Raw genomic sequence first — 22,384 nt, forward strand, 5'->3', positions numbered from 1 at the left:
TGGAAAACTATCTCTCCTTCTATTCTGAATGACAGCCTTGCTGGATGAAGAATTCTTGGATGCATATTTTTCCCATTCAGTACATTGAATATTTCCTTCCACTCCTTTCTGGCCTGCCAAGCCTCTGTGCAAACTCGATCCGTCTTCCTCCCGTGTAGGTTAAAGACCCTTTTCCCTTGTTGCTTTCGGGATTCTTTCCTTGTCTGTGTATTTTGTCAATTTGACTATGATACGCCTTGGTGATGGCTGGCTTTTATTGAATTTAATGGGAGTTCTCTGTGCTTTTTGGATTTTGATGTCTGTGTCCTTCCCCAGATTAGAGAAGTTTTCAGCTATAATTTGTTCAAATAAACCTTCTGCCCCTTTATCTCTCTTTTAATCATCTGGGACTCCCATGATACAAATGCCATTATGTTTTACTTAGTCACTGAATTCTCTAAGTCTACCTTCATGGTCTATTACCATTCTTTCCCTCTTCTTTTGGCTTCATTATTTTCCATAATTCTATCTTCTATATCACTGATTCACTCCCCTGCTTTGCCCATCCTCCTTTTTATGGCCTCTATTTGTGTTTGCATCTTGGTTGTAGCATGTTTAATTTCAGCGTGACTAGATTTTAGTTCTTTTATCTCTGTAGTAAGGGATTCTCTAGTGTCTTTTATACTTTGTTCAAAACCCAGTAGTATCCTTATAATCACTGTTTTAAATTCTAGTTCAGACATTTTATTTATATCTGTATTGATTAAATCCCTGGCCATGAGTTCTACCTTATGTTCTTTCTTTTGGGCTAAATCCCTCCATCTTGTCATTTTGTCCAGAAAAGAAAAAAGAGAAAAAAACAAAAACAAAATAAAAAACAGAGAAAAAGAGAAAAAAAAAACCAAGAAAAACAAAACCACAGAACAAGAAAACCAAAAAAAACAAACCCCACAAAAACAAACAATAATAACCACAAAAAACCCCCCAAAACCAAACTAGATCCTGGGTGTGCTTTGTTCTGCTTCTTAAAAGAATCTAGATCCCAAAATAAAAAATAAAATAAAATGAAATGACAGTAGACAAAAAAATAAAAAACACATATGAAAGGTATAGATAATTTAAAAAATTAATAAAATATTAAAAAAAGGAATTGGAAAATATAAGAAAATAAATGAAAAAATAATAAGAATAAAAGAAATGAATACAAGTAAAAAGGAAGCTCGATCCTACTTCCCCTAGAGCTGAAGCTATGCAGCACTCTATGGTCAATAAACTTGGTGGGGGCTAGTTGGTTATGCTGGTCTTCTGCGGGAGGGGCCTGCTGCCCTGATTCTCAGGCCGACCTGTCTCAGCGGAAACACCTCCCCAGGACGCAGTGGGGTGAGGCTTGGTGTATGGGGCTCCGGCCTCCACTAGGTGGCGCTGTTTTTACTCCCCGAATTTCAGCGCTGCTGGGCAGGATGAATAGCGCGGTGCCCTGCTCTCTAGCCTCAGAGCTGAAAGTTCACACCCCCTACTCTTCTGTGAGCCCTCACAGAAAAGCAAACTATCACCCTATTTGTGTCCCTGGTTTCTGTAAGAACCCTGTATTCACCCTGCCTGTGTTCGAGCCTTTTTATCTCAGGTGAGTAAGTTTCAAAACCAAATTTCAGGGTCGCCCGCCACTCAGACCACACTGTTCCTCTCGGGGAGGTTCTCCCTACGCTTGCCTGCCCCTCCCAGGAAAGCGGTCCCCAGACCGCCCGGCGGCTCACAGCTTATCGCAGAAAGCTGGCACCAAGACCCGCGGCTCTCTGCAGGCCTCTCCGCTCCTATGCCTGGGAACAGCAACGCACCTTGGCGCCACCCATTCTTCCTGCGACCCAGGGGATCTTCAGACCACAGTCACTCCTGGGATTCTGCCCCTCTTCGCCACCTGGGCACCTTTAATCCAGGCTCGTCTCCCGTGGTAGGGAACTTAAAAGTTCCGATTTTGTGTTTCGCGGTTTCTAATACTTTGCAGTAGCCTCGGCAAGCAAGCTCCCTCCCGGCCACGGCTTCCACAGCTCTGTCTCCCCCCCCCCCCCCAGTGAATTTCCGCACCCCCTACCTTCCAAAAGGTGGTCGCTTTTCTACTTGTAGACTTGTAGTTTTGTTCTCTCAGACCTCCGATTGACTTCTTGGGTGTTCAGAATAACTTGATAACTATCTAGCTGTGTTTGAGGGACAAAAGGAGCTCAGGGTCCTCCTACTCTGCCACCATCTTAACTCCTCCTTTAAATCATCAATCAGTTCCTTTTTTTTTGGAGGATGGATAAGATGATTTTATTGAGATCGGGTTCAAATCCGTGGAATGTTCCCAGATTATTTTCCCAGTTGGGGTTTTAAGATCATTTGTCTTCTCAGCCTAAACAAAGCTCTGTGTTGGTAAGGGCTGTGTGTCTGGGAATGTGCATGTGGTTAAATTAACATAAATCATTGAAAATTATCCATTTTTTCATTATTTTGACCTTCTTGGTACTTAAGGCAATGAATCCCAGTTGGGCAAATCCTTATAAATGTAACACATGAAACAAAAATTAGCCATTCTGCATATCACTCCCTAAATGTCCACAGCAATCTCATCCTGCCATGATGGAACATGAACGTCGGGAAACAAAACTGCCTTGAGTGGTTTTTGTGTATCTATGTATTTGTTTTAATTTCTATGAGCCTCATATCAACTCACATAAATAACTCAATCACATTCCTCTCCATAAGCAGGTGTAGGGTATAAACTCACTCAGGATGACTCAAGAATCAAACGAAGAAGCAGACCCACAGCTGCATGTCCCTTTCTGTATTTACCAGGCAAGTAGCTGCAGAGTCTCTCCATTGAGGCCTCCACCGTGGAGTTGTGAACTTGGGCAAGCTGTTCAATCACCGATACCACCGCCACACAGGCTGCAAAGGGGGGGCAGAAGAACACATCAGCGGTGTCATAAAGAAAACCGCGCTGGAGGGCGAGGGGGAAGGAAGGGATACGTGTGTGTCCTTAGGAACACCAGCCTTTCCACAACACAGAACTTTTGTTTGCTAAGCCTTTTTAAAATCTGCCGTGTGCATTGAGGCACTGTGAGTTGTAGTGAAGTGTGAAGTATGCTAAGACGGTGTGTTTGAGGATCAGAAAGATTGGTTGTCAGTTCAGTTTTGCTACTTGGAAGCTATGTGACTTTGGGGAGGTAATTGAATCTTTGTTTATTTCTATTTTGATCACATGGGAGAAAGACATGGTATTTAAAGGAGATAGTGCAGAAATAAACCAGCCAGCACAGAGTAGAAGCTCAATAGACATTGGCTTCTTTCCTCTCTCCTTTTTGTAGTAGATGGCTTCATTGTGAATAGGATCATTCCCACCCCATACCTGCTCAGCTGGGACCTAGGGTCAGTTTTTTAATTTTAGAAAAGTGGTGGAAATTGCTCAGCATTTGGAGTCAGAAGACCTGGTATTGAGTCCTGTCCTTGAATCTTGGACTCAGCATCCAGGCTTTCTAAGACTTGTTCTCCTCACTGCAAAGCAGGTAATAAGTTTCCTATAGGGCTGTTGTAATGATTAAGGGGGATAACAGTGCACCTGAATGTGCTTTTGAAATCATAACACTATTGTAAAATATCATTTACCTCCCAGCTATAAAGCACTCTGCTTGAAAGCATGTGACACAATATGTGTTTAGAAGGAACCTCAGATTAAATTAGAAATATATTCCTTCAGCTACCTTGACATATAAGTGCGTAGGCCCAGAAATACTAGGCTGATACCCCTTAGAAATTTCTATCACCAGCCTTGATCTCCTGAATGCTCGGGGAAGCCCAAACCTCCTTTTTCCAAAGGGAGGGGATTCTTTCTTCTATACACAAAGGGTTGGTTGGCCAAAGATCAGTAAGTCTGTGAGAGGAAATTGTTAGGCTTCCTTGAGATAAGAAGAGTGGCATTTATTAGCAGAGGTTGGTTTCTAAGGAGGCAAAATAAGGCTTATATCCCAAATGAAGAAGTTCCAGGGTGCCTGGCCCAGTAGCAATCTTGCTATTATCTATCTGCTCAAGGAGCTGGGAACCCAAATTTACAAGCAGTGTCATTAAAACCAGATTTCTACCAGGACCCCTTGAGGGAAGGTGGCTGATAACAGATGTGATAGTACGATTGCACATTTCTAGACAGATAAAGCTGGACTCATCTAATCTGAGACAGTGTGATCTTGAAAACCAGTCTTACTGTTCTGAGAGCACTGGGCACATTTATCAACATCAACTATCAAGGTTGATTAGATGTGCTTTTAACCTAATCCATGCATTGAGGATTTTATTACACACAATGAATTTAGTAGCTAATACTTATTAGCACTTTATGGTCTAAAAAGCATTTTCATATATATTTTGTTTTATTTTAAAAGACATTTCAAAAATACAGATGCAATGCAATCTCAGTTTAGAAAACAAAAAATACAGAATAGTGTAAACAAGATAAACATCCTTTAAATCACCCAGAGATAAACCAATTTCATTTTTATTTTAAAAATATAAAATATATTTAACGTATGTGAATATATTCAACATTTATAATACACTCTTATACCTTAATTTATGTCTCAGCCAATCACCTCTTAAGTTAGGTGGAACCAAATAAATTTTAATAACCGCAATGGAAAAACAATTATAAATAATTATATTGCAATGTGGTAAGAGGATGCAGTGTGGTATAGTTGAAAAGGGAGAGGAATTAAAAAATAAACTTGGATTCAAATACTGGATCAGTTAGTTACAAATAGTGCAGCTTGGAACAAGTTACCTACTCTTCTGGAACTTCATTTCTAAGAGTTTAGAGTTGGACCATAAGTTCGTTGAGGGTGGGAATGACGTCTTAACTCTGACTTTGAGAATCTGATACAGGACCTGGTTTGGAGTCAGGTGACAGAGAGGTTTGCTGACTTGAAGCAAGCTGGCTGGAATGACATTTCAGTTGTCAGTTGCTGGGGGTCTCCATAGGAAGAGCATAACGGGAGCGCCTGAAGTTGTGTTCTGACTCGGTCATTCTCCCCAACAACGTTGCTTACTCTTTGTCTTGTTGCAGGGCATAATGCATGGCTATACTCATTCTGGCGTGAGACAGCCAGTGCTATCTCTTGAGTCAAATAGCAGATTCTGCAGCAAATAGTCATGACTTGCAGCTCAGGATCAAAGAAGGCGGTGGAGGGGCACCTGGGTGGCTCAGTCAGTTGAGCGTCTGACTCTTGGCTTTGGCTCAGGTCATGATCTCAGCGTCGTGGGATCGAGCTCTGAGTCAGGCTCCAAACTCAGCGGGGAGTCTCCTTGGCAGTCTCTTTCTCCCTCTCCCTCTGGCCCTCCCCCGACTTGCGTGGAAATGCATGCACTCTCTCTCCCTCTCTCTCTCAAATAAATAAATCTTAAGAAAAAAAAAAAAAGAAGGCAGTGGAGATTGGGTTGAAATCTTGCATAACAATCACTCCATCTGGTACTTCATCAATGAGCGGCTTCACCCAGAGTGGACTTGAAATACAAGTATGCCTTTGTTTTAATCCAGGGCTTGGAAGGATCAATGCAAAGCAAATTGTGCTGCTCAAAACCAACCTGCTTCTTTGTACATATCGATATGGGTTTTTCTTTTATGCAGAGGAATCCCATCAAGGACTCTTAAGACTTTGGTGGCTCCTTAGCACTGCTTGCTAAAATTGGAAATCATTAGATAAAAAGGAGCCAAAAAAAAAAAAAAATCAACTGTCTCTGAAGATTGGGTGGATCTTGCCATTACCCTTACTCTGCCTGGTGAAGAGTTATGATCAAAAGGGCTCTGCAGAAAAGTGGGTAATGGGGTTTGAAATATGTGAACGCCTAGGTTGGACTCCGCTTTGATTTGAGTCCTGCCCACTTGGACATCCCAGCCCATTTCCAGCAGGCTCGACTCCCCTTCCAGCTGGATTGTTAATTTAGGGTCTGCAGTGAGGTGTGTTCTGAATCCTTCAGTTGGCAAGGTTGGAGAAATTGACTTTGCTATAGTTTCTAATAAGAGGTTCCATAGGCTTGACAAGCTAAAGAATGTTTTCCCTGGGATAGATGCATCAACAGAGTAATTCCTTCCATTACAGGCCATTCTTTGGCTGCTAATGAAAGGCCTGGCTCTGCTAAAGTGAGTTTGCCCAAGCTACTGTTCATTTAAGAAGTAATGAGAGCCAGTGAGAGCTGTGCATTTTGCTCAGTGGTCACCATCTGAAACCTCACATATGGCAAATCTCTTCTCACATGGCATCTGAGACTAGTGAGTGTAATCAAAACAGACACTCCTGATATTGTAGGAAAAGACGTGAATGGGTCCAAATAAAAACACCTGCCACAGGGATCTGCTTCTGGATGCATACCTCAGGTAGGCTGCAGACTATACCCAGAATCCTTTTGAAATGAAACAGGACTCTTGCAAGTCTAATTATAATCATATCTGTGCTGGCTGGAAATGCAGCCATGGCAGAGAGCAGGCGAAAAGATTTCTCATTTGTCTGAAGCCCACACTTCATGGAAAAGCCTGGAAAGCACTTGGCACTCCTCAGAGCCAGGGTCAACATGACAATACTTCCTTTATGACCCTAAGTGGGGGCATTAATAATTCATCACATGGCTAGAGTGTGCCCTACAGTTTTCTTTCTTTTTTTTTTTAAGATTTTATTTATTTAAGAGAGAGAGAGAGAGAGAGAGCACATGAGTTGGGTGAGAGGCAAAGGGAGAAGCAGACTCTCCACGGAGCAGGGAGCTGACGTGGGGCTTTGATCCCAGGACTCCGGGATCATGACCTGAGTTGAAGGCAGACGCTTAACCAACTGAGCCACCCAGGCGCCCCTGCCCTACAGTTTTCAAAGTGTTTTGCATACATTATCATCTCATTCAAACTTCACAACCACTCCTAGATGTAGGAATTATTGATCTCATTTTACAGACCGGAAACGGACTCAGAGAGTTTAGTTACCTTGCCAACTATATAGCTAGTAAGCAGGAGAGCTGGGACTGGAACAAGATATGTACTGAGTTCCTTCTAGATGGAGGCACTGTGCTGGGCTCTGAGCACATGTTGAAAACAAACTGATAGAGTTCCTGCCCTCTTAAAGATTATACTCTATTAGAGAAAAGTGATCGTAAACAAGTAAACAAACACAGAATTATAAATAATTCAGGTGATATGAAGAAAAGGAAGAGTGAAGTAGCAGAGGGTAATGAGGATGGGGGTGTTACAAACCTTAGCTAGAGCCAATAAAGGAGGCTTCTCTGTAGGATACACATGAAAAATAACTAATATAATGGAAAGGATCATGAGGAGCTGGGGCAAGTTTTGTAAGAGGTGGGGGCTGCTGACACCTACTTCATGGCATAAAACTCGGAAAGCCTGGCACCAGAACCCAGTGGTGAAAGATGAGGTGGGGGGGAAGGAAGAGGCCAGGTTTGAGGGATTTGTAGATTGCAAAAGGGCCAGGGATTTTTCCAGAGAGTGATGGGGAGCCATGACTGGGTTTTGTTGGAAGGAGCTACCGCTATCTGATCTACTTCTTTAAGTTACCATGCTGGCTGTCATGGGGAGGAAGGCCCTTAGGAGACAAGGGTGGGAGCAGAGAGAGGAAGTAGGAGGCTATTTTGTTTCTGGAGAGGGATGATGGTGGATTGCGGAGAATAACTGAGTGGCGGGGGGGGGCGGGGACAGAGAAAAACAGATTTGGGATCTATTGTGGAGGTTCACCCGATACAATTTATTAATGAAGTGATGTGTGAAGGAAAGAAGTATGAGGAAAAGTGAGAATCGAAACTGACTCCTTTGTTCCTGGTTTGGGCCCAGGGAGGGGCAGAGCACAGGTCTGGGAGCCACGCCACACCTGGGTCCCTGAATCCCTGTTGGACCCGGTGACTTAGTACGTCCCACCTGCCTCCACAGTGCCCCTCAATTCTGTTCTCCTCAGATTTCCCTGCTTGGGTGGGAGCAGAGGACATGGCTTTACGTGTTTACGTTATTTCTCATATTGGTGAAAAGAAAGGAAAATAGAAATGTATGAAAGTGATCACTTACAATTATCCTACTCTCAGTCTCGTTTCCCTAAGCTATTAGTTACGAAGCCAAAGATGGGAGCACACACCCCAGGGAGGAAGAGGTGGGTGGGAGAAGAGAAAAGGATGCAAGGGAGGGGAGAGAAGGGAGAAGCTATACTCCAGGAGAGAGTAGAAGAATGGGGGGGTCAGACAGACCTGGCCTCACTTCCTGCTTCTATGACTTACGAGCTGATGTATTTGGTAGGACAGTTAATCTCTCTGAACCCAGATTTTGGCACTCATCAAACAGAATAATAATGCCCACTTGCATGGCACACTAAACATGGCCACGACTGTTTTTGCACTTCTTCCTGTGAAGAGGGGTGACCTACTTCCCAGTCTTCCGAATGAATGTGGCTTTGTAACCTGTGCACTTGGGGAGGAAATGACAGCATGTCAGGTCTGAACCCAGAACTCAAGAAGCCTTGCAGCTTCCACTTTTGCCCTCTTAGAACTTAAAGCTCTGAGCTTGAGCCAGCCTGCTGGAGAGGCCATGTGAAGGGAAATCAAGGTGCCCAGCCAACAGCCTGCCAACGAGTAGATTTGTGAATGAGGCTATTCTAGATCACCCAGCCCCCGGCATTCCACCGTCTCCCAGCTGAATACAGCAGCAGGAGTGAGCTCAGGAGATACCAGCAGGAGGACCCTCCCAACTGTGCCCAGCCCCAAACTGCCAGCCCACAGAATTGTAAGCTGATGAATGACTGTTGTAGAAGTATGGAGTGGTTTGTAACTCAGCACAGGCTCTCTGACACACCCGGCAAAATTGTTGTGAGGCTTAAGTGATCCAACACATAAAAATGCACATACTGTCTAGCAGAGTCGGCATTTAACAAATGCCGACTGTCAGTTTCTATTCCAACTGCTGAGACCATAGGGCGAAGACATATTCTCCATGACTCTTTTTAAAATAGAAACTCAGAAACTTGTCTTTGAAAAACATATTGTGGTATCAATAGCGTTTTTACTTTTCTATGGCTGAATTTGCTTTTATTGCTGATAGCTAGTATTTTCACTTCATTTGGGCAGATTAGGCTCTGTGGCCTAACCCGCCCATCACCTAGAACACTGTCTTTATGAGAAAATGCTCAGTGAGTTCCAAACTTCCAACTTTCACAAGAACACTGGCAACGAGAGAGGGCAATTTCCTGGTGAGAGGCTGAGCACATTCAAGGCTGAGCAGAGTGCAAGCAATGGTGGTGAGAAGAAATAAGCAAACTGTGCTGAGAGATGCAGGTTGGTTGGCTTGGCTAATTTAGAAATATATAAAGAGCTAACAATAAAGAAATGAGAGTACAGACACAGGAGCCATCCCATCCTGTTATTAATTCAATGCATACTTATGAGCACCTGCTATGTGCTCAGAGGCTTAGGATACAGACATGAGTAAGTGAAGTCACAAACCAGGAGGGAAGCCTGATGACTAGAAAAACAGTCTAATCCTGGCAGCCTGTAAGTGCTATGATACAGGGATCTGTTAATGCTTTGGAAGCACAGAAGAGGAAGAAACGAACTCTACCTTGAGTAACCGGTGACAGTTCCCTGGGGAGGTTGAGTGTTAGAGAATGGGGGGATCATTTTTCAACAGAAAAATGCAGGAAAGGCCTTCGAGAAGAGAGGCGTAGCATTTTTAAAAACTTGGATTTGAGAAGAAAGAGAAGAGTTGGCCAAGGCCCCAGGGTCTGTGGGAAAGACAGAGTGAGAGAGTTAGGAAGAGACCCCATCTTGAGGACCCCTGAAGGGCAGACCACAGTGCACGGGCTCCAAATGCTCTAGAGTCTAGAGTATACACCAATGGTTTCAAATATTTTGCTTTGTACTCTGTAAGGGAAATTTGAAAATCTATGTACCCCTTCCACATTTAATGGATGTTAATGTATCATTAATGGGTATCAATTTAAATAGTTGCAAAGAGTATAATTCTAGGTAGACTGTAAATATTAGAGTAGAAATCATACATTAATCTCTATGCATCCAAAGGAATCTAAATACTATAGTGATTTATACCTACTCTCATCCACCGAAAAAAATATAAGCTCAAACTCTTCTTTCACAGTGAGAAATTTATATTGATAATCCCTCTCCTTGAATTCATATTTCAATAAAAGTCTACTTCCTTGAATTTTTTTCCACTATAGTTTTATCCCAATGTAATATATTTTTATGGTTGAAAGTATTTTATTGATTGCACTGTTATACTTAACACTAAAAATATGAATAAAATTTAAATGAAAATTTTAATTTCCTGTGAATATAACTCTAAGTATTAAAAAATTCTTCTGGATAGAGTTGTCATTATTAGTAAAATTAACTTTTCTAAGCAATATGTATTGCCAATTTGATGAACAATTCCTAAATAATAAAAGTAAAATTTTATTGGAATTGCACTTCTTAATGAATGACTGGCCTTTTTGATTAGTACTTACATCTGTTGAAGAATAATACTTATTCATGTAAAGAGGCAAGGCTCAGTATCATGTCTGTTCCTATTTTTCATTTTTAAAGAGGTAGGTGCTGAGAAAACATGTTTACTTAAGTAAATGGAAATGCAAGGACTTTTGATAGAGCGATGTCACTCAATTCTTTTACTCCTTCTGAGTTAAATGTCAAAAATCTTAAGGTGATCTATCATTGAAAATTATTCTAAATGGTCCATTACCTGACAACTCCATTAAGTGCCCCTTCAATTGTGTTGAAAGCAAAGAACTAGAAACCACCTGACTTGCAAAAACATTTGTTATCTAATCAATGGAGTCTTTCTCAATTTCTAGGAAGAATATTAAAATAAGAAAAAAAAAGTTTTACTAAGACTCCTCTTTTAATTATACCTATTACAATTCACCTACAGAGACACTGTTAGAACTTAATATACTCAGAAAGGATTGGAATGTTGAAATATAGTTCTTTTCAATACAATTTTGCCTATGTAATATTTTAAGTAAAATCTTTTCTCTTAATGCATACTTCATATATATTTTTGTCAAAGTTGGAGCTGCAGATTTAGTTCATCAGGTTATGAGAAATATCCTCTGTATAATCCGAAATAGCAAAGTCAGACCTTATCATTAAAGCCATTAACTAATCAGATTATCTTTCAGAAAATGTATGGCTTCATTTTTCCTTTCACGTCTATATTTGAATTCTAAAATAGATACTTACAGATAGTATCCTCTATCTAAAAACGGATGAATGGGTGAGTGGGTGGGTAGGTGGATGGACGGATGGATGAATAGAAAGAAGGATAGACTGCTGATGCGTGGAGGGATAGATAGGTAGATAGATGACAGTTGGATAGATAGAAATAATAGATGATCTTTGACTATGCCCAACAGTTTTTATGTATAAACCTACTTATTAACTTGAAAAATTTCCACCTGCTGGCAAAGACTTACTACTACCAAAATTCTTACAAATGTTTTGTTGAAAAAAAAAAAAGTGTTCTATTTTAGATTGTCTTCTTAGCCATCCAGATTTAGAAATCAAACAAAACAATAAAACAAGATCCAAACCCCATAAATACATACCTAGACAATTTTGAAAGCAAATATAGCAAAATATCAATAGTGTTCATCTGGGTTTTGGGTTTACAGTTGATTTTATTCCTTTTTTTTTTTAAGATTTTATTTATTTGCGCACACGCGAGAGAGAGAGCATGAGAAGGGGGAGGGACAGAGGGATAAGTAGACTCCCTGCTGAGCACAGAGCCCCATTAGGGCTCAACACAGGGCTGAGTCCCAGGACCCTGAGATCATGACCTGAGCCCAAGTCAGATGTTAACCAACTGAGTCACCCATGCACCCCACAGTTGTTCTATTCTTTAAAAATCTTCTTCAGTATTTTCTAAAATCTCTATGAAAGGCACATACTCCTTTATAATTAGAAAAAAACAATAAATTGTGTTTTATCAAATAATTTCTCATTGAATAAACTTTTTAATAGTTGCCCTTTACCTTACTAAGCTCTAGGAAAATGTGAAATGACATTTTCTAGAATACCTTCATTTCAGCTCTCTGCTGAGTGTTTTTGCAAACGGTGTCTCATTTAATCCTCCTCCTCCTGAGATTATTACTTCCCATTTTACGGATGAGAAATATGAGGCTCAGAGAAGTTAAACAACATATCTAAGGCCTTTTAAACAAGCGGTGATTCCAATGCTAACTGGCTAAGAGATTCTAATCCAGATCAGTTGAACCTTGAAATCTATATGCTTCTAAGTGTTACACTGAATATATTCAAATATGGGATCTTGAAAGTGAACATTGTCAATAACATTAATTAAAATAATCATTGCTATATTGAAATCTATATGATTTGTGCATATTTTCTCCCAATATTACTTTCACTTTCTAATGACATTTCCTGGAAAGCAAAAATGTTTAAATTTAATAAGAGGCAATTTTTAAATTTTTTCTTTTTGTATAGCCCTTTTGATGTCATATTTAAGAATCTTTGAATCCAAAGTCACAAAGATTTTCTTCTACATTTTCTTCTAGAAGTTTCATAGCTTTAGCTCTTACCTTGAGACCTATGATCTATTTTGAGTTAATAATTGTGTGTGATTTGAAATAGGCAATCAGATGTCACTTCTCCAATAGTGGTTTTCAGAATCTTTGACTATTCTAGTTTCTTTGTATTTCCATTAAATTTTAGGATCAGTTTACCAATTCTTACCAAAAAAAGATGTTAGGATTTTGATTGGAATTGTGTTTAGTTCATAGGTCAATTTGGGGAGCACTGTTATCTTAACTCCACTGAGTCTTCCAATCCATTAGCATGATGCTTCTCTCCATTTCTGTAAAGCATGCTTTCATTTCTCTCAGCAATGGTTTCTAGTTTTCAGTATAGAGTAACTGCATTCCTTTTGTTAAATTTATTCCTAGGTATTTTTTTTTATTATATTGTGAATGGAATTGTTTCCTTAATTTCAATTCTTGAAAATTTATTGCTAATATAAACAAATATAATTGGTTTTTATATTAATCTTGAATCCTGCAATCTTATTAAACTTTCCTACTCATTATAATCATTTTATTGTAGATACCTCAGGATTTTCTCTTCAGGATCATGCTGTCTGAAAATAAAGACAGTTTTACTTACAAAAGCAGTTTTACTTATTCCTTTCCAATTTGCTGGCTTCTATTATTTTTACTTCTTTATTAAACTGAATAGAATTTTCAATAAAAATTGAAAGTAGTGAGAGTGGACATCCTTCCTATGTTCCTGATCTTTGGAGGAAAGCATTCAGTCTTCCATCATTAAATATGAAGCTTGCAGTAGGGTTCTCATAGATATCCTTTATCAGGTTAAGAAAGCTCCTTTTTATTTCATTATTTATTGTTTTTGACATGGATGGGTGATAGATTTTGTCAAATCATGTTTCTCTTTCTTTTGGGATGCTAATGTAGTTATAGCTCTACTAATTCACTATATTCCATTAATTGATTTTCAGATGTTAAAATAACTGTATATATCTAGGATAAATCCCACTTGGTCATGGTGTATAATTCATTTTATATGTTGCTGGATTCAGTTTGTTAATATTTTGTCAAGGATTTTTGCCAATTTTGGATTTTTCTTGTAGCATAAGTGTTTGAAGTTTTAAATTTTCCTCTAAGCACTAATTTAGCTACATTCCATAAAATCTGATATGTTGTATTTTCATTTTCATTTAAGCCAAACTATTTTCTAATTTCCCTATGATTTCCTCTTTTATCTATTTTTTTTAAAAAGTGTGTTGTCTTACTTGCACACATTGCTTTTTTCCTCCAGATTTCTTCCTATTGTTGATTTCTAATTTAACTGGAAAAATGTATGATTTCAGATTTTAAAAATGGATTGATACTTGTCTTATTGTCAAGTATATGGTCTATAGTGGACAATGTGCCATGTATAGTTAAAAAATAATGTGTACTTTGCTGTAGATGAATGGAGTGTTCTATAGATGTTAGTTGGGTCAAGTTAGTTGTTAGTGTTGTTCAGGCCTTCTATATCCTTACTTTTTGTCCCCTTGTTCTATCAGTTACAGAGGGAGGAGCATTGACATTTTCAACTGTATTGTTGAACTATTTTTCTTTTGAAAATTTTAATTAAATTTTTAAATTTTTGTGTTTTGGTGCTCTGTTATTAAGTGTATGTACATTTACAATTGTCACTTCTTTCTCGATACATTAAGTTCTTTATCATTACGGAAGATACTTTTTTGTCTTAGGATTATTATTATTTTTTTTTTTTAAGAGAGAGAGAGTGTGAGCAGGGGAGGGACGGAAGGAGAGAGAAAGAGAATCCCAAGCAGGCTCCACACTCAGTATGGAGCCCGATGTGGGGCTTGATCCCATGACCCTGAGATCATGACCTGAGCTGAAATCAAAAGTTGGACACCCAACTGAGTGAGCCACCCAGGTACCCCAGGAATATTTCATATCTTAAAGTATATTTTGTCTGAATTTATTTATTCCAACTATCTTACGTTAAACCCACTTGTCTTTGAATCTAAAGTGTGTCTCTAGGAGACAATATAGTTAGATCTTGCCTTGTTTATCTATTTGATCATCTTGTCTTTTGATTGGCATGTGTGGTTCATTTACATAGGTCAGAGCTATATAAATAGCTGTATAAATAGACAGATGGAAGCATCATAACTTTACAGGGATTTTACTCTGTTTAATGCTTTGTAACATTCTTTTCTTTCCTCTTTCCCATAGTACGTTTGATCCATGTTCTAGTTTCATCCTCCTCCCTGAATGTATTCATATTCTTCCTGAAGAAAAGCATACTGGTAACTTGAGTTCTTTTGGTTTTGTTCACTTTGTGACCTTTCCCCAAAGTAGTGGTTCTCTCTCTCTGGAGTGTCTTTGGCATCTTTCTCTTCAGAGTTGTGAGCCCAGAACAATCCAGGAAAAAAAGGCAAATGTGGATGTAGTGAAAGTTGAGATGATCAGAAACCTGCCATTGTGCTAAGGTTGGGGTTAAATTCTATGATAATTTAAAAATAAAAGTAGGGGAGTTGAGGAGAGGAGAAGGTGTGAAAAGCGGGGGACAGAGTGCAGGGGGCTGAGCTGGGAACCAGGGGGTGACCCTCTAGAGCAGTTCGGTCTGCCGGACCCGGGAAGGTGGACGTGAGGCACGGGTCCTCTGCGAGTGACTGCAGAGATTGCATTGCTGAGATAAGCCCTGGAGCTACGCCAGCTGTGACACCCCACTTGGGAGCTCTGGGGGCTGGGGACACAGGCGCACCCTCAGAGGCCGAGAACTTAAATGGCAGAGGGGTACATAAGCCCTTCCGCAGAACTGAGACCAAGCCTCAGAGAGGAAAGAAGAGAACCCTGAAGGGGGGTGGATAAATTTAAGATGAAGTGTTTTCTGCTATCAGCAGCAGTGGTGGCTTAGGAACAAGTGTTCAGTTACAGAGAAAAAAAGAAAATGAAATTTCTGGCTATAAAATTGTGATCGTAAATTTTTAAGCTTCTCTGCCAGCTCTGTCTAAATCTTTCCTATTTTTGTCAGTGACACTGTCATCTTGCCACTCGCCACTTTCTCTTTATCATTCAAACTGTAAAGTCATCTCTGACCACTCTGTGTGGGACGCCAGGGCTGGGGGTGGGGATAGGGGATTTAACGGGCTCTGAAGCCCTGTTGTAAATTTAACCAAACATGAATGAGGCGGGAGAAAGGTGGTTTTTTTTTTTTTTTTTTAACCTTTTAGAAGGCTTCCTGAGCACCACATGGTGCTTTAAATAAATAAAAAAGTAAATAAATCCCCTCAAAACTCAATGAATTAATTTAAAATGTCAATGATTTAGAAACATAAAGATTACTTTGCCCCTAAATCACCCATGTAAAGAAAACGATGTTTTGCAGAAATGAACGTGGCTTATTATTGACTGCTTGTTCAAGGACGGTGGAATCAGCGTTTGCTTAGTGATAAATGGGATGTACAGTTCCATGCAAACAAATTATGGTAAATCGGGAGAGGGGCCACTGGGGCTTTGCACAGCTGGATTTTGGAATCTGTTTAAGACCATGCCCTCCAGGTCTGCCTGTTTGTCCCTACTACGAGGACTCCTTTTGGGTCTGAAGCTGAAGGTGTTTACACAGGGATGTTGGCTCACTCACTCAGTAACTTCTGTGGTGGTTTCTCTTAGAGTATCTCTCCCCTCACAGCAATCCCCACTTCCGTGAGAGGTGTCTTCTTTGACAAACACATGTGTGCAGTAAGCTCTCCTCACTGCCACCTGCCCCTTACTCAGTGGTCTAAAGATTTGACCCAGATTCTTGGATTAACAACGAGAAGGAGAGTCCATCTCTGTGTGTGCTGAACGATTGCAGGCAAACTCTGGACTGCGGGAGCCCATAATCGGCCAAAGGGCCTAGAGCAAGAAAACCAGCTGGTCTGTAGGGTCAGAGGTGGAGGCAGTACCAAAAGGCCAGAGAGAACTCCCTGGGGCCCTGGCAGCCCAACTTTTTTGGATTCAGTTCTGTTTTTCTGCCTTTTGGTTCTAAAATTCATTCTTGGGATTCTCATAAGAAAATGTCTTCCTTTTTCTTTTTGCTTACCCTAGTTCAACTCAAGTTATTTCCTGTTACTTACAACCCAAGAGTTATACTCGGAGTTACCAAAACCCAATGTCTGGGAAACAAGGTAAGGGGATGGGCACATGACAATAGGAAGACAATAGTTAAAACAACAATTTTTTTTTAAATATGGGATTTAGATATGACACAAAACACACAACAAGGAGAAAAAAATAGATAAATTGGACTTCATCAAGATGTAAAACTTTGTGCACTTCCAAGGATACCATCAAGAAAGGGAAGAAATCCCTTCAGAATGGGAGAAAATATTTACAAATCGTATATTTGATAAGGGATATATATCTAGATTATATAAAGAACTTTTACAATTCAACAATAAAAAGACAGTAACCCAATTTAAAAATGGGCAAATGAGGGGTGCCTGGGTGGCTCATTCAGTTAGGCGTTTGACTTTCGATTTCCGCTCAGGTCATGATCTCAGGGTCTTGGGATCGAGCCCTGAGTCAGGCTCCAGCTCCACGCTCAGTGTCGAGTCCACTAGAGATTCTCTTTCTCCCTCTCCCTTTGCCCCTCCCCCCTGATGCTCTCTAAATAAATAAAATCTTAAAAATAAAAGGGCAAATGACTTAGACATTTTGTCAAAGAAGATATGCAAATGGTCAATAAGCATGCAGAAAGATGTTCAACATCATTATCATTTTGGGAAATTCACATCAAAACTAGAATGAGGTATCCATCCATATCCACTAGGATGACTATAATAAGAAACCTGGGTAATAACAAGGGATCGGTGAGGTTGTGGGGAAATTGTACCCTCATGCACTGAGCGTGGAGATGTAAAACAGTGCAGCAGCTCTAGAAAACAGTCTGGCAGGTCCTCTAAATGTTAAACATAGAGTTACCATATGACCTGGAAATTCCACTCCTGGGTATATACCCAAGAGAAAAGAAAACAAATGTCCACACAAAAAACCTCATATATGGATATTTGCAGCAGAATTATTCAGAATCGCTAAGAACTGCAAATAAGCCCCATGTCCATCAACAATGACTAGATAAACCATGTGGGGCATATCCAGACAATGAACTATTATTCATTCATAAGAAGAAATGAAGTTGGTATATGCTACAGCCTGGATGAACCTTGAAAACATTATGCTAAGTCAAAGAAGCCTATAACAAAAGACCATGTATCATATCATTCCATTTATATGAAATGTTCATTGAGATCCCCTAAAGGGGCTAAAGAAAGGAGATGGGGAGTGACTGCTAATAAATATTGGGTTTCTTTTCAGCCTGATAAGTGTTTGAAGTAAATATTGATGATCAGTACACAGCTTATGAATATACTTAATAAACATTATACTTTAAAGGAGTATTTACCCCAAAGACACAGATGTAGTGAAAAGAAGATATGCACCCCAATGTTCTTAGCAACAATATCTGCAATAGCCAAACTGTGGAAAGAGCTGAGATGCCCTTCAACAGACGAATGGATAAAGAAGATGTGGTCCATATATACAATGGAATATGACTCAGCCATCAGAAAGGATGAATACCCAACTTTTACATCAACATGGATGGGACTGGAGGAGATTATGCTAAGGGAAATAAGTCAAGCAGAAAAAGTCAATTATCATATGGTTTCACTTATTTGTGGAACATAAGGAAGAGCATGGAGGACGTTAGGAGAAGGAAGGGAAAATGAAGGGGGGGAATCGTAGGGAGAGACGAACCATGACAGACTATGGACTCTGAGAAATAAGCTGAGGGTTCTAGAGGGGAGGGGGGTGGGGGGATGGGTTAGCCCAGTGATGGGTATGAAGGAGGGCACGTACTGCATGGAGCACTGGGTGCTATATGAAAACAATGAACCGTGGATCACTACATCAAAAACTAATGATGTATTGTATGGTGACTAACATAACATAATAAAATTTAAAAAAATAAAAAATAAACATAAAAAAATAAAGGGGTAAAGTTTATAGTATGTGAATTATATCTCAACAATGCTAGGAAATAAAATTTTATTTAAAAAAATGTGGGGAAGAACTATATTGCCCCAACCTAATCACTTAAAGAAAAAAAAAAACAAACAAACGTAATCACACTTACAGTGAAATCTAAGGCAAATTTTAACCGGCTGTGTAAAATTGGCCAAGTTGCTTATTTCTCTAAGTCTCAATTGTTTCTCCTGCCAAGTGGGAATAATGATGATATATATCCCATAAGGTCATTTTAATGATTAAATGAGGTAGTTCATATAAATCTCTTGGAAGACTGTTAATTATACAATATGTGCTCAATAAATGTTAGCAGTCTCATAGTTACTAACTTACAAATGTAATTGTTATGGCGGAAGAACCCTTCCTTTCCCCATGCACCACTCCAATTAGCCCGGATGCAACTCAGAGAAAAGATGGAGGGCAGCATGGAGAAATGCCGGGAAGCTGCAAGAATGGCTGCAGACCAGACCAAAAATTTTCATGAGTCAGAAACAAATACGATCGCTAAAGGTGCATCTTCATCAATATGGATGGAACCCAATTAATTCAATTGAACTCCATGAAAAATGGGGAAGCAGAGCTACTTCCATGTGTTGAGAAGGTGACTATATTTTATTTTATTATGATTTTATAAATCATGGCCAGTGTATACTTTTATGAACAAGGTAAAACTTCATTTTGGAATGGTGATTAGGAAGATCACTGACGCCTAACAAAGACAATTCCCTACCGCTCAATTGGATGATCAGTATTCCAACTGGCTGACCCACTTTTCTCAAGGAGATTTTTGTTGCCCAGCGCCTTTCAAGAGGGAGGTAATGGCAGTGGGATCTTTGAGACCCTTGCAGCTTCCTTCTTTGGCAGCACTCGGGTAGAAACACTTCTAAAATTCTAACACCTTACCCCACTCCTCTTCCTTTTCACCCAGCTTATACTTTCACCTTCCTCTGGCTCACTTTATGAATATGATGAGGCTCTTACAGTCAGCAGTTGTTTGCTTTGAAATGACCGGCCTTTGCTCTGTGCTTCTTGGCTTTCTGCTGGCTCTCCCATGGACATTGCGGTTTATAGGGTTCCTGGGAAGTGGGGTGTTACTGCGTGCGCTAAGCACGCAGTTTGTCTTTCACTTTAAAGGACTGTAATCAGAACTGTAATGAGATTCTCATTTCCCCCCCTAAACTGGACAGTCAATTCCTGAGGACAGAGGCATTTTAGAAATTTTTGTTATTCACCTTTGTATCTCTAGCTCAGAGTGCAGGCCCTGACATGTGGTGGCCATTCGGTGACCATGTGGGGAGTGGACACGGAGGAAAGTGCCTTTGTGCCAGTGGATTTGAAGTCATATAGTCTTGCTTTTCATCAGAAAGGAGCAGAAGCCCAGCCAGCATCCCTTCTCTTCTCCTGCCTCCTCCACGGTGCTCTTCCTCTTACTACCAGCTATGAACGAGCTTCCCTCACTGCTTCCTAAGACATGCCCCACATTTGGACCTGTAAACCAGAGCACCCCCAGATTCCCTTTTAGGAGATACTCCCTCCCCCTGTTGCTGGGACTGTTGGTGTTAAGGGCTCACACCAAATGCCTCTGCAGGCATAGCCCCCACCCAAGGGAGCTCCCCACTGGGGTCAGTTCATATCCAGTGACTGTTCAGTATGGCAGTTCCAGGGTCTAGACCTACCTCAGACCACTTTGAAGAGCCATTCTGGCTCCAGAATTCTCTGTGGGATAGAGAGGGGGGGGGGCAGGCTATAGCATAGCCCATATTTTCCTCCTATCTATTCCTGCTGCTTCACCCTCCTCATGGTGTTTTCCCCAAGAGCACACCTCGATAAACTCCCCTGTGCACAAATTTCTGAGTCTGTTTCTCCAAGGAACCAATCCAAACAGTGAGACCCCAGCTGGAACCACCTGCAGCCCCTGGCTCAGCACAATCAGTGCCGAGTCAATGTTGATCACATGTTGGCCTTGTCCTGCACTCGCCTTTCCTCTTACCATGAGGACAGGTCAACAACTCGAGGCAGAGTTAGCAGAAGTTGTGACCTAGGGAAATGGGTGCTAAGCCATCATCAAACCTAACCAGCAACAGACTCCCTGAGCTCTTGGGGCCATGGAATATTTGCATAAGAAACCAAATGAACCCCCATGGCTAATGAGGAGGGCCACAAATTCCTCGACACTCCCCACGAAAAGGAGGGAACGATGTCCCCTACCACTGAGTCTGAGTGGAGAGATCAGGACCACCTTGAGCAATAGAAAATGGCAGAAATGATGCTGTCTGAGGTCAAAGGCCATCTTTCTACTGTGCGATGGTGCCCACTGTCCTTCTGAAAGGGATAAGAATTCAGACTCTTACAAGGGTTGCCTATCCAAGAGAAAAAAAGTTCCAATCACCAACAAGGTGAGGGGCTTTTACAACTAATTCAAACGAGTAATTGTGTAGAGTACTTATGTGCCATCGTGTGAATGCTCACTCTCAGGCTCAAAGGTTTTCTGTGTTGGTGAGGTTACTGGCACCCGACTTGGAATTCATAGCTATTGATGTCATTAAATAGGTGATTTATTACCCAAGCAAAGTATTTGACCCGATTGTTATGTCCGCCTGAAAAATATACAAAACGCTTACCTACCTACACAGGTGTGGCCATTGGAGTATCTGGCGCTGGGCTGGTCGTCAGAGGCTGGAGAGGCCGACATGTGAAGGGGCAGGAGTAAGCACAGGGTTGTCGCCAAAAGGATATTCCAGAGGGACTTCATCTCAGACCCGTGCACCAGGAGGGACCAGCCTGGCTACAGAGGCTGCCCACCAAGGGACGCTGAAGCCAGGGCCACGGAAGCTTCTCTTCTGTTCTTTGACCCCCTCTACACACACTCCCCACACTCTCACATATACACACTTTTCATACGTGTGAAGGGACTAGAAAAACATACAAACACTCACAGACCCACTCCTTCCTCTTGCAGAACCCTGAGAGAGAGCGCGAGAGCGCCTGACGCCTGCGCCCGGAAAGAGCTTCGAGGAGTCCCTAGGAGGCAGGTTTTTTGAGTTAAAAACTGCAGCGAAAGGACAAACCCAGGTGGCAGCAGCAGCAACAACGTGCCCTTCTGTGCTCGCCAGCTGAAGTCAGTCAGAAGCCGGGGGAACCTCGAGGCTTGCTGGAATCCTCCTGTGGGGTGGTTAGGAGGCCCTTCCCCTTTCGCTCTTACAAAACGAAACAAAACTAAAACTGAAGAAAAAAAAAAACCACAAACGCACAACCTGTAGCAATGTGACCAGCAGCGTCTACACATTATAGAAATTATAATTTGCTCTATTCAGAAGTTACCTAGTTTTGCTCTAAATAATTTTGTATGGTAAGATTGAGCTCCTTATTCTGTTGCTAAAGAATATTCTGGTCAGGTAGTTCTTTTCCCCCGGGGTCAAGTTTTCTCACGGCCTTCAGTCTGGTGTGCAGGAAATAAGGAATAGAGACAGTAATGGGCAGTCAGCACGGCTGGATTTTAAATCTAATGAGAAGAAGGATGTGCTGGAATTAACCTGTTCATATTTACTTGGCTGTGTATGATGCATCTCTTTCCTCCAGAATTTCAAAACATGTTTATATTCCCCACCTGTAGATGATTTGTTCATTTTTTAAGAGACTGACTTTCTGTTTTGAAGATGAGAACAGAATGCTGTTTTTCTGGGGGTTTGGGGCGAACTGAACCAGATCATAGATAGAGAAAGGACATATAACCTAAGTGCTTTGTTCTGAAACAGGATACAGCAAAGTCATAC

At 40.9% G+C, this 22,384-nt stretch overlaps 1 protein-coding gene across 3 annotated transcripts in view; it reads right to left on the reverse strand.

Moving 5' to 3' along the window:
• Positions 1-21,768, reverse strand: part of AOAH (acyloxyacyl hydrolase) — a 180,006-nt gene extending 158,238 nt beyond the window's left edge. For all 3 annotated transcript variants that reach the window (XM_027574367.2, XM_027574370.2, XM_027574368.2), the window contains exons 1-2: positions 21,237-21,768; positions 2,806-2,901 (exon numbers count right to left, since the gene is read on the reverse strand). In XM_027574367.2, coding sequence (XP_027430168.1) covers positions 2,806-2,901; positions 21,237-21,363 — 223 coding nt within the window. In that variant the 5' untranslated portion in view covers positions 21,364-21,768. The remainder of the gene's footprint in view (positions 1-2,805; positions 2,902-21,236) is intronic.
• Positions 21,769-22,384: the final 616 nt, after the last annotated feature.

The sequence above is a fragment of the Zalophus californianus genome, chromosome 12 (genome assembly GCF_009762305.2).
Source record: "Zalophus californianus isolate mZalCal1 chromosome 12, mZalCal1.pri.v2, whole genome shotgun sequence".
Taxonomy (NCBI): Eukaryota; Metazoa; Chordata; class Mammalia; order Carnivora; family Otariidae; genus Zalophus; species Zalophus californianus.